This window comes from Cyprinus carpio, chromosome A25 (assembly GCF_018340385.1).
Source record: "Cyprinus carpio isolate SPL01 chromosome A25, ASM1834038v1, whole genome shotgun sequence".
Classification (NCBI taxonomy): Eukaryota; Metazoa; Chordata; class Actinopteri; order Cypriniformes; family Cyprinidae; genus Cyprinus; species Cyprinus carpio.
In genome coordinates this window covers 15,584,312-15,597,031 of record NC_056596.1, presented here as the reverse complement: position 1 = coordinate 15,597,031, position 12,720 = coordinate 15,584,312, and the positions used below count along the sequence as shown (strand labels likewise).

The window sequence follows — 12,720 nt, the reverse complement described above, 5'->3', positions numbered from 1 at the left end:
AAAAATAATATATATATATATGGCTATTATATATATATATATATATATATAAAAGAATAAATTTATAATATTTAACAAAAAAAAAAAAAAAAAAAGAAACATATTTAATAAACATACATAGTTTAAAATATTTAAAAATAAAAAAAAATAACTAAAAAAAAAAAGGCTTTTATGTAACAAAAAATGTTTAGAAATAAAAAGCAATAACTGATCAATATTAAGATTAAAATGTATATCAAAAATATATAAACATTACCTAAAAATATATATTTTTTTAGAATTTAAAATGAATAAAATTATACAAATATATGTCAATTAAACACACACACACACACACACACACACAAAATTATATAATAAAACATTTTTTTTCAATTCAAATCAAACTGCATATAATACAATATATTTTATATAACTATATTTAATATTATTAATATAAAATTATATAAATTTAAAAAGCAAATAAAACAAGTAATTAAAATAAATCAAAACATGTATGGTAAATCACAAATCAAACTGCATATGTGTAATATATTTAGCTTTCCCTGTTAGCCTTTTTGGTTATTGGTTTGGTGTTTTGTGTTTGCGCACCTCTCAGACTCGAACGCCTCCTGCTGGTCGATCTGCACCACCTGTCTCTTCAGCCGCTGTCTCCGTATGTCTGGACCGGGGTTCCACAGCACCTCCTGCTGGCCCGTCCTCTTCTCAGTCAGGTGCACTGTACTGTCCTGGAGAAAGATTGGGATTTCAGACACGTCTGTGAGATCATGTGCTGTCAGCTGCTGTGATAGGCAATCTTGTAACCTGTGCACTTAAGATTGCCTCCATTTCCTCCATAGAGATCAATAAAGTTCTGTATTATCTTCTCTTATCTTTGAAGAGACACTTGAAGGTTAAAGATACTGATGAAACAAGCCAAAAAATACATACTTAAATACTTAACTTATATATAATTTCTTTTTTTTTTTTACATTGCATTTTATCCAAAATGACTTTAATTGCATTGCACAAAGTCCTTTTTTTTTAAAAAAAACAAAACAAATGTAAATTCCTGTATATATATATATATATTATTTTACAATATTTTTATTTATAAAATATATTTTTTTTTTTTTTACTCTAGATGTAAGTTTATATATATAATTTATTTTGTATAGTCATTTTATATACAATATATTTTGGAATTTATAGGGGATATTGCTGATACTGACTGTTCTTTTATGTAAGTTTCTGAAATGATTCTTACCCAATGCCCGTCTACTGTAGCCAGAATGTCTTCACCAATACGGATCTTTCCAGAAATCTGGTTAACGTTGCAAGAGCTGCCAAGAAAAGGCTGGAACAGAGAAAAAGACAACAATTGTAAGATTATAATTAAAAAAAAATGCATTAATTCACTTTCAAAATTACTTTTGGAGACTTGGTCACCAAAATACCTTCAATTTGAATTCAAGTTCTGTGTAACATTGTGTTTTTTCACACTCAATGGTGATTTTTCCGCCAAGCTCTAATGTAACATTAACACACATAAAACCTTCATGAAAAAACATTAACATTGACAGTTTTCTTATTATTTACTCACCTTATGTCACTGCAAATAACAATAATAATATTAGCATAGGATATATATATATATATATAGTATTACTGGCAAATATATATATATTATATAATATATATATATATATATATATATATATATATATATATATATATATACACACACACACACATTTAAATATTAAATTATATTAAAATATAAAATATATAGTATTTAGTAACATTAATAATAACAAGCTAAATATAATTGTTATAAATTAAAATAAAATAATAAAACAAATAAATCAAATACAATGCAATATTAATTTTTAGAATAAGATATGATTTTTATTTTATACTATTTTTTATATTTCATTTAAAAAATAATATTTTACTTAAAAAATAATAATGTTGACAGTTTTATTGTTTAATACGTTGATTGTTTACTTAATGTCATTGCAAATAAATAATAAGAATAAAAATATTAGCATGTGTTTTCAGAATTAAATGAGGTAAATAATGATACAATAATCTAATCTTTTTTTTTTCTTTGATGATAAAGAATAATTAATTGTTTTTTTTTTATTATTATTATTCATGGGTGTACTATATCTTTAAGGCATAATGTAAAAATGAGCACATTCTTTAATTATGAAACTTAAGAGTCCATCACCTTTACAGTGAGCGTATGGCATTGAGATTATATACTCTTCATCTCGGGTCAGAAACAGGAGCCTGGCCTTTCCGTCGAGTATGGCAGACAGAGAGTTCCCTTTAAGAAATCACACTGAACTTAGAACCAGCATCACATAACAAGAGCACAAAGGTTTTGTATTAAAATCACTGCATGTCTGTATTTGAATTGCAGTATCAACTTTATATACCATAAAACTTGGATTTGGCCAGAATGCTTCCACTAATGCAGAATCCGTCCTTCCTATTGCTGATGTAGAAAGCTGAAACGGGAGGGTGATGAGAAACCTGAAAGTACAAAAGTCAACTGCTTATCACATGAGCTTATCAGTTTCCACTGTTATTACAAACAGAGATTGTCATGTTTACAATGTATGCAGAGGAAGTAACCAACCACTACAGACTACAGACATTTACACAACCAGAACGTGTCCAAAAACTTGTTTGAATATCAGTACATTGTTTTAAAATGACACTTGGTTTGATCATCTTTATTTTATTTAATATAATGTCAGATATTTGAATTGTTTCCACTTGATTCTAGAGTCTCACCTGCTCTGCGATGTAAAATGTACAGCTGTCTGTTTGTGGATGCAGCCAGCAGCATCGAAACATCTCTCCTAAAATAGGGTTGTACGGTTTCTTCAGACCCTGAAAGACAAGAAACACACAACTAGTGTAAATATAAATCATACGCACACCCTAATGATAGATACATGCCTTAAGAAGTATACTTCTTCAGTTAGAGTTTTTTTTTTTAAAGAAATCTATTCAGCAAGGATGCATTAAGTTACAGTAAAGACATTTATAATGTTACAAAACAAATATAATAATAACAATAATATTAGAAAAACGAATCAATGCTGTTCTTTTGAACTTTCTTTTCATAAAAGAATCCTGAAACAATTCCTCACTGCAAAAAAATATTAAGCTGCATTGATAATAAATATTTAATGCGAAAAAAAAAAATCATCATAATAGAATGATTTCTGTGACACTGAAGACTTTATTTTAATTTATAATAATATTATTTTTTATTTTACAATAAATATACATTTTATTTTAAGAATAAATATATTGTTTTGTTTTACAGTAATAATTATTTTGTTTAATTTTAGAATATATTATTTTATTTCATATTTTTGTTTTATAATATATACTTTTTTATTTTAGAATAAATATTGTTTATTCTGTGCTATTCTTTTGTACTTAGTATTTATCATAGAAATATGAAAAACAATTTCTCATGTTTTCCACAAAAAGTATGAAGCAGCACAACTGTTTTCAACATTGATAATAATAAGAAATATTTGTTGAGCAGCAAATCAGCATTAGAATGATTTCTGAAGGATCATGTGACACCGAAGACTGGAAAATAATATATTAATAAATTACAAACTGCATTTTACATTTTACTGTTTTTATCAAAAATGATGAGCTTAGGAGACTTCATTAAAAAATGGTGGTGTTTTTATTTGATATCCCAAAATACGCATAAAAACCATGTATGGAAACTGGCTCATTATTCTCAATCTAAAATGAGCATTTCACCCAACTCACCTTTGGTTTCTTGTAGAAGCCTGACAGATACCAGCGCAAGACCTGCTTCATCCTGCAGTATGGGCTCTCCTCCATCACAGCCCTGAAACACAAATATATACCATTATCTCTTCTCCAACAAACTCAATGAAAGCTAAAACCGCTAGTCTCAGTAAAGTGCGTCTGGCTGCAGTAGAGATGATAATGAGGTGCTCACTGGGACAGCAGGTCAGCATGATAGTAGTAATCCGACAGCTTGTCCAGAAATGAACGTGGCTCCAGGATAAACGTTGGCAAAACCACTTTAGACAGGTCCATCCCTGGCCTCAGCTGCTTCAGGAGAGTCCAAATCAAACCCTTATTCTCCTCTGAGACCGTCTCGACCTGGGACGCCTCGCCAACCTATGAGGACAACAGAAAATATACAGTATACAGGGGCGTTTCCTCTGAGGAGGCAAGGTAGGCAGTGTCTCAAAATATTGGATGAGAAAAAAAAATTGTACAAAAATAAAACCACGCCAATATTACAAATTATAACATTAATCACTTGTTTTTCTAAAGAAACACTGTGCAACAGTGACACCAGCAGGTAAAGTTACAGCAGGAGTCCGCGTCTCTCTCGCCTCCCCTGAGCCCATTGAGTTTTAACAGACCCCCTAAAGCATGCGGTGAGTTTGGTGGGGGGTAATTGAGAATAAATGGAGGAAAATCACGTGAGAGGAGGTGATGCCTCCATCGCGATATGACTGGTTATGTTCGACTGTGATTGGTTCATGCGATAAATCGCGCCTCTTGTGTTCATGCGCGTTCTGCGTTTGCGAATCAGTCTGAATGAACAATATAATGGCATTAATGGGAAGACTCATTTAAAAAAGTAAAACAACTCAAATACTTAGATATAACCACTTTGTTACGACAAAATAAGACGTGAAAACTGAAAACATGATCTGTGGGAGTTTTTAGTGAGTAAGTAAATCTCTGTGTCTGTGACCAATATTCTGTGTATATCTGTGAACCGAATAATTAAAAATAGTTAAAAGTTAACTATTAAAAAGAATAGCTGAACATACGTTTTACAAATAAAATATATTATTTAAATCGTTAATGCCTTGAGTTATTATTTTGGAATAAATGTAAAATGCTTAAACACAACTTTGTGAGATTCATACTTGGCAATAATAAACAGAATATTGATTACACTGTTAATGTAAAAAAATATAAAATAGATTTTTTATTTTTTTTGGTAGTGTAAGTAATAGTTATTTAACCAAGAACATGTGACTGGGACAGGAATTTACATTTGATTAAAAAAAAAAAAAAAAGGACTTTGTGCAATGCAATTCAAGTTATTTTGGATATATGCATCTGCTAAATACATAAATATGAACATAAAATATACTTATTGTCATTCATATTCTTTTGAAATAAAGCTGCTTGTGTTATTGACTGATTTAGAGGTGCACCAATTCATTTTTTTTTTGCCTGTTTCACTGGCTATTAATACATTATTCTTTGATGTTATACTGACCCCTATTGGTGAGGATATAGAATTACATAAAACCAAATGTTTTGTCAACAATGCAGTCATACAAATACCATATTCACAGGCATGATCAACCTATTCCGAGACGAAAAGTGTTTAATATTTGGGGGTTAGTAAAATAAAGTGAGAAGTACTCGGCTGGTCATGTGATCTCGAAATGGCTGCCACCATGAAGCGGACCACCCCATGTAGAATAAAACCGCTATTTCTAGACCAGGGGCCTTTATAAAACAAACATGTGATCAGATTTGATCCTAAATTCTATGGATTTCATCCTATGTAAAAAGTGACAAACAAAACCAGATTTTAAAAGCAAAAACAAACATAAAAATGTAATGTAATAAAAATAATCCAACATTGTCTATATTTATATAGTTGAGTCATGAAACTCTTCCGAGCAGCTGATTGGTTTACTTAAAGCCGACTACTCAAACTATTTATTACATAATAAAATAAAATCAACTCATTTCACAAAAAAATTCAACTCAATAACCCTCCACCATCAACAAACAAATACTTAATAAATCTCTTCTGTTCCAAAATTTTCTTCATTAAGTAACAAATATTTAAGCGATTGCTTTTGTTCCAAAAACAGTATAATTTATACTTTCATGATATTTAGTTGAACTGTATCTGATGTGAACAGTTTGGTGCCACAATATTTTTCAATATTTTATTACTTTTGTGTAAGTTTAGTCCTATAGTAGTTTATGCAAATAGTTTTTGGGACAGAAATTGTTTGCAAATAATTCATGCGTTCAAGTAATTTTGGTGCATCATACCTGATATGAATGGTTTCAGTGCCAAAATAATTGTTTTAAATGTTCAGTTGCTGTTTTTTACAGAACAACAAAAGTTTAACCAATATTTCACGCTTCAAATTTAGTCATATTGTAGTTTACGCAAATGTTTTTTCCTCAAATATGTTTCAAATGAGACAATAATTTGCATCCATTTTTCATGACCCACTCAATTTTTGCTGAAAAAAAAAAAAAATCATCAATGTTCTATTGTTAAATGCCGACTCAAAATTCCAATTCATTTCTTTAGGTTTAAAACATTTTAGCCGAAAAAAAAAAGTACTCTGGGAACATTTTAATTGATTAACACACAATTTATCTTTGTTTTAGCATGTCTTCATCGACATGACTGTGTTTAATATGTCACTGCATAACTGAAATATATTTAACTAGCTCTTGTTGGACAAAGCAGTTCATTCAGACCAAACAGAGACTGTGATGAAGCCAAATTAACTTATCACCTCTCCTATCTCTTCATGGGCTTCTTCAACAAATGCTGTGGCCTGCAGGCACACGTCATCTGATTGGTCCATATCGCTCTCCTCCGTCAATCTGCCCCCGTTCTCATTGGCCGCATTGTCCGAGTCTTCATGCGCCTCTCTCTCTGATTTGTCCGAGTTGGCGTCGTTCTCCATATGGTTTTCCAACATGGAGTCATTCAACCTTTAACAAAAACATACAAACGAACAAATGAGCATGTGAGATTTGATTTGGCTGCATTTATTCAATTATATTCATTCTATACATATTTTAAACATGTTTTTATTATTTATCCCTTAATGTTTATTAAAAATTATTATTTTCTTTAATATAAATTGTTGCTTTATCTCGGTGAGATTTGTTATTATGTTCATGTTCAAAGCTCGTCGAGATCAGTTGCCAAAGCAACAAACCACATGATGATCATTTTCACGAGTAATATGAATGGCAGGGCCGTCACCATGGTCACAAGAATTTCAACAAAAGATCAATAACACTATCATCAAAATTACTTCAAAATTCAACCAATAACCAAACAAAAAAATAAACAAAAAAAAAAATTTATCATCTGACTAGCAAACCAAAAAAATGAGTCCTTACCTTGCCAAGAATATATTATTCCTGAAACTCCAAAGACTGGTAAACAAAAACTGAGAAAACCTCAGAAAAAGCTTGTTTACAGTCGAAATGCAGTGATTTCCCTCGGTAGTTCCTGTTTAGATTGACGTTTGCACAGGAAAGCTATGCAGTAACGTGTTTTCCAAAGCTGTTTTTCCTGCTTCTCAGCCTGTCTGACGTGCTTGTACGAGTGTGTGTGTGTGTGTGTGCTGCTGGTGGTGTTAGGTTTACATTCTCCTCATCTCTTCCTGCTCCTCTGCCTGTTGCGTAAACCTGCAGGGTGCAGCTGATTGGACGAGAGCTTTAAAGCGGCTATAAAAAGGGGGGTTTGGAATATATAAATGATTGACAGCTGAAGGATATCACTGGAAAACAACGTCTACTATTTCTCTTCCTCTCAGGTTCAGAAACACTGTGATTTAAATACACTTTGAATCTCAATGGAATGTTATTTAATTATCATGTTAAACTGTTATTAATGTTTGGTGATTAATCACAATTTGTCATGGATATAGGCCTGTGATTTTAGCTATGGATTTTGATTGATGGTATTTTAAGACACACAATATTAACGTCATAGTATTTCTAAGTACTGTACAATATATTTACTGTATTTTTGTATTTAACCATTTAGCATTTATACTAAATTATTATAAATAATAAATATATAATAGAAATACACTTATACAACAAGATTATGAGATATTTGCTGTAAACTGGTGTAAAAATTGAGTTTGCAATTCTGTGCATGTAGAGAAGCAATGAAGTTGTTTTTGTTTAATGTCCATTAAGTCATTAAGTATGCATTAAATACATTAAAGGTTTTGTAAGGGCAGTAATTTTTGGCATACCATTGTGAAGGTGGACGACTTTAATGTAGGTTTAAAATATACAAAAGCTATTTTTAGCGCTTTTTTGCCATTTTATCGATAAACAAAAATAATGGGGAGACAAGAGGAGGCATCTAAAAAAAAAAAATTTAATGAATAAAAATAGAAAAAGAGAATTTGGCAAAAAATGTTTGAGAATATTTCACGTTTATTCTGTGAATATTCTATTGATTTTGTGTCAGTTTAGTCCTAAAGTAGTTTAAGCAAATAGTTTTGGTGTCAGAAATATTTTGAAATTATTTCATGTATTCAACTCATTTAGGCGCATCATACCTGATACCACCAAAACCCACACCAAAAGTGTGAATATTTCATATTTTATATCTTTCATATCATTCAGCAGTAATTGGTCACTTTATTTGGAGGATACATTATTTTCCCCTGACTGGCTGCACGTGAGGTTGTGCACATATCGTAGTTTACTCAAATATTTTGGTACCAAAAACTATTCTCAACAACTCTAAATAATTTCTATCTTTTTTTTTTTTTTTGTAATTTAGTTGCAATGAATCTGATGTGAACAGGTTTGTGCCAAAAAAAAATTTGCCGACAGCAGTGTGTTGATGTAGAGCAGGGGTCCTCAACTCTGGACCTCCAACCTTGATTAAACACACCTACATGCATTTTTGTAGTAATCCTGAAGACCTTGATTAGCTTGTTCAGGTGTGTTTGATTAGGGTTGGAGCTGATCTCCTCAGGAAAGTGGATCACGAGGTCCAAAGTTGAGGACCCCTGATGCAGAGAGATCGAACTTACTGAAGCAGGTCCTGGTCGGTGAGAGGCGAGCTCTGCAGCAGCTGCAGTATGTGTGAGGACTCCGAGGAGCTGCTCAGATCTCCATCCCTGCCGCTCTTCGCCGTCATCTTAGACAGGCTGAAGCAGCTGAGAGCCAGTTCCAGAGCATCCATCCAACAGCGTCCTGGAGAAAACCACAGGCTGTGGTCCTCAAATGGACTCCATATTGAGAAGACAGTTTAAGAGAAGACAAACACCATTGCTCACCATCAGATTCGGACGCTGCTCTGAAGATCAGGTAATTACTAGGTAAGGGTTGTGTGATGGAGCCCACAGATTCTCCTTTAGGACCCTAAAAAAAACATACCCATCAGTCCCAATGATGAGGTCAAGCATACGTTGCATTTCAGAGATGCTGTGGTCTTACCTTCATGGCCCATATGGACTTTTCCAGCGGATGGTAGAGTTTGAAGCAGAATCCGTCCTTCTTTGATGGCCTTTCAATGAGTTTGCAAGCATTGAGAAGAATCGTTCCCACCCAGTGATCTGAACCGGGCGTCTTGTATATCAGGAGAATGCCGGGCTTCAGGATGCACCACAGTTTCGTCCAACTCTTCAATGACCCCCGAATCTGATGCATCCAAGAATCACATCTCAAAGCTACTGAGAAATTATTCAAATGTTTCAAATGAAAACCAATGAGGTTTACCGACCTTTAGCCAGTTGGACATAATAACCACACTTGGATCCTTAAGTGCACTGAGCAGCTCTTTGGCAACCCTCTTCTTTTCTTGTCGATAGTTCTTCTTCTGAACCTGCAATATGTTAGGTCAAGGTTTAGTGAATTGCTCAGACATCAGCTAGGGGGTGCAAGTGGGCAGCAAGACGTAAAATGTCTACAAACCTTATTGAACACTAGAGTGCTCCATATACAACATCAAAGAGCTACAAAACAGCAACAGTGGAGCTACCAGTTAAAACATAGATGAACTGGATTCTTGTGTTCATAATTAAAATCCATTTGAAGTTCCAGATTATGCTTAGTTTTGAAATCTCTCTATTGAACAATTTATCTGTTGACTCTTGTATAGAGTTTGGGTATTTTTATAATATCACAGATGTCACTTCATATTACATACAGCAGATATACCACTTATACACCACCTTTAAATCTCTACTTTAATGATTTCATTTTAGATTGTGGAGAAGAACTCTGATTGGACAAGACAAACGTCACTCATCTAAAATAAAGTCAGATTCACAAGAAATCAACATTTTTATCTAAATGTTACATTTAGGAACTGTATTCAAATGTATAAAAGCCTTTATTTTATTTTTATTTGTACTAATTAGGCTATAGTATTTTCTAAATATTTTTTCAGTAACTTTTTTTCAGGTTTATTTTGTTTTAGCACTTTTGTTATGTGATTGTCATTTTCTGACTTTAATAAATTCAGAACTTCAGTGAAAATTAGAAATTCTAATTTAAATAAAATAATATATTTTTTATTTTATTTCAATTAAAAAACTTTATAGTTTGGGTTAAAAAAAATTAAATAAATACCAAAAACATTTTTTTTTTTTTGTGACAATGTATTGGCCCCCGAAATAAATGTGCTTCCCGTGAAAACTTAATTCTGTAGGAAGTGGGGCTGATGTTTTGAATATTGCAAATTTAAGTTGTAAGATGCCGTACATCAGTCCAAAAATGACAAAACATTATGCATGCAAAGTTTGGTTAGATAACATTTGTAGCTGTTCAAAGCAAAAAACAAAAAATAGGCCAGATCAAAAGCTGTAATAAATATTTGAATAAATGTTTCAGAGTATTTCCTCTAGTAGAGGAAGTGCCTGTACGCAGGTTCAGTGCCGTCCACCTGTTGACTGACACGACAAACAAGCTGCTGTTTAGAGAAACTGGGTCAGGAACTCTGCCTGGAGTGGGAAGCACATCGTACCTTGAGCGATTCTTTCCTTGCCAGCTTCTCCGTGGGCGAGGAAGACTCCTTCTCCAAACCAATAAACATCCTGGATTCCGACTGAAGAAAAAAGAAATCGCAAAACAGAAAATCCAAGTCAACATGAGATCAAAATCGACCCTGTTTGCTTTCTTCATACCGGATCCTGGACTAAATATGATGTGACTTGATGATATTTGACATTTTTCTCAGTGAATATCCAGAATCTGTCACGTTACGGAAGTCAAATGGGTTGCATGTGCCATTTCATGTTGACTTTAGAAAGTCTTAACGTAATAATTACAGTATGTTAACTTAGTTAAGTAAGTATATTAACATAGTAATTGTAAAGTAAACAAAGCTACTTCCAGCAACAACTCTTTCACACTAAGAGCAAAAGGCAGCAAGGCTAAATGCAGCAGGTCTGTTTGGTCAGCTGTCGGTGTCAGTTGAAGAGCAGACCAAAATATGGAGAAGATAGCTTTCGTCTTAGACCCAAATTAGCCTCTAAACCAAATCATACAAACAGTGGAGTCTATACAAAACAACAGTAATGTTTTTTTGCAACAAATAATCAATAATAAAGATCAACAACTGTAAATTTCATATAAAACATATAAAATAATTTTTTATAATAAAAATAACATTGAGCATTTATCTATGTAATAAATGACACTTTATACTGTTATTTTTTTTTTTTAAATAAATAAATACATACATAAATGTGTTATTATTGTAAGCTAAGAGGAAGCTTTTCCACAAGCCATCAAACAAACCTCAAACATTAGTAATATATAGTTTAAAGATGAATATGAACTTGTTTTCATTGTAATACCCAAGGTCTGAAAACAATTTTTCAAATGAAAACATTTCAGTTTCAACATTTGAAGCTCTTCCACCACAAGTACAGGCTATTTTCTTTCCCATCTGCATTATGATCCCATCATATTTCATGCTCGTAGTCAACAGGAAGCTGAACGCACCGCGCTGCTGGGCGAGCGGACCGGACTGACCTCGTCCCTCAGTAAGGGCAAACCGTTCCTCTCCGATTCATTACCTGCAGAACACACACACGCACACCCACACCAACACACAAACACAGCTTTAACATCAATCACTACAGTCAATTAGATTTTTGCTAATTATTAAAAAACAAACAAAACAACAACAACAGCATATCAAAACATAGTCAGCTCATCTGAAGTTGAAATAAATAATACAATTCACATTTTTATTTCTTAATAAATGTCCTTCACAATTCATCATGGTTGCTAGGGTGTTGCTATGCAACTATGCAATGTTTGTGTCTTCTAGGTGGTTACCAGGGCACTGCTATGTGGTTGCTAAGTTATTCTGAAAGGTTTATAGCATGTTTTATGCAGTTGTTAAAATGTTCTAGGTGGTTGCTACCGTCTTCTAGGTGGTTACCAGGGCACTGCTATGTGGTAATGCTAATATAATCTTAAATGCTTAGATAGCTAAAATTTACTAAGTAGTTAACTATTCAGTTCCTAGATTCTCATAAGCCAATAGGTGGTTGCCAGGGCGTTGCTATCTGGCTACTAAGGTATTCTGTCATATTTATAGCATGTTTCTATGCAGTTCCTCGAGTGTTCTAAGTGGTTGCCAGGGCGTTGCTATGCAGTTGCCAAGGTGTTCTGAGACACTTTTAACATGTTTCTATGCAGTTCCTTGAGAGTTTTAGGTGGTTGCCAGGGTGTTGCTATGTGGTTGCTAAGGTGTTCTAAAACACTTTTAGCATTTTTCTATGCAGTTCCTCAAGTGTTCGAGGTGGTTGTGAGGGTATTGCTGTGTGGTTGCTTAGGTGTTTTTTGGTGTTATGAAATTCCTAAAGTGTTAATTGCAGTTGCTAGGGTGTTCTGTGTGGCTGCCAGGGCTTGGGTGTTTTTAATGTTTGTTAAATT

General features: G+C 32.9%; 1 protein-coding gene across 1 annotated transcript in view; it reads right to left on the bottom strand.

Moving 5' to 3' along the window:
• The window catches only part of LOC109048196 (oxysterol-binding protein-related protein 5-like), a 44,070-nt gene that overhangs the window by 6,142 nt on the left and 25,208 nt on the right, over nt 1-12,720 (bottom strand). The window contains exons 3-17 of the mRNA XM_042715692.1: nt 11,779-11,852; nt 10,796-10,876; nt 9,551-9,652; nt 9,265-9,468; nt 9,105-9,189; nt 8,859-9,021; nt 6,576-6,777; nt 3,989-4,173; nt 3,793-3,874; nt 2,785-2,883; nt 2,424-2,520; nt 2,213-2,311; nt 1,437-1,534; nt 1,247-1,336; nt 592-728 (exon numbers count right to left, since the gene is read on the bottom strand). Of these exons, the coding sequence (XP_042571626.1) occupies nt 592-728; nt 1,247-1,336; nt 1,437-1,534; nt 2,213-2,311; nt 2,424-2,520; nt 2,785-2,883; nt 3,793-3,874; nt 3,989-4,173; nt 6,576-6,777; nt 8,859-9,021; nt 9,105-9,189; nt 9,265-9,468; nt 9,551-9,652; nt 10,796-10,876; nt 11,779-11,852 (1,798 nt within the window). The remainder of the gene's footprint in view (nt 1-591; nt 729-1,246; nt 1,337-1,436; nt 1,535-2,212; nt 2,312-2,423; nt 2,521-2,784; nt 2,884-3,792; nt 3,875-3,988; nt 4,174-6,575; nt 6,778-8,858; nt 9,022-9,104; nt 9,190-9,264; nt 9,469-9,550; nt 9,653-10,795; nt 10,877-11,778; nt 11,853-12,720) is intronic.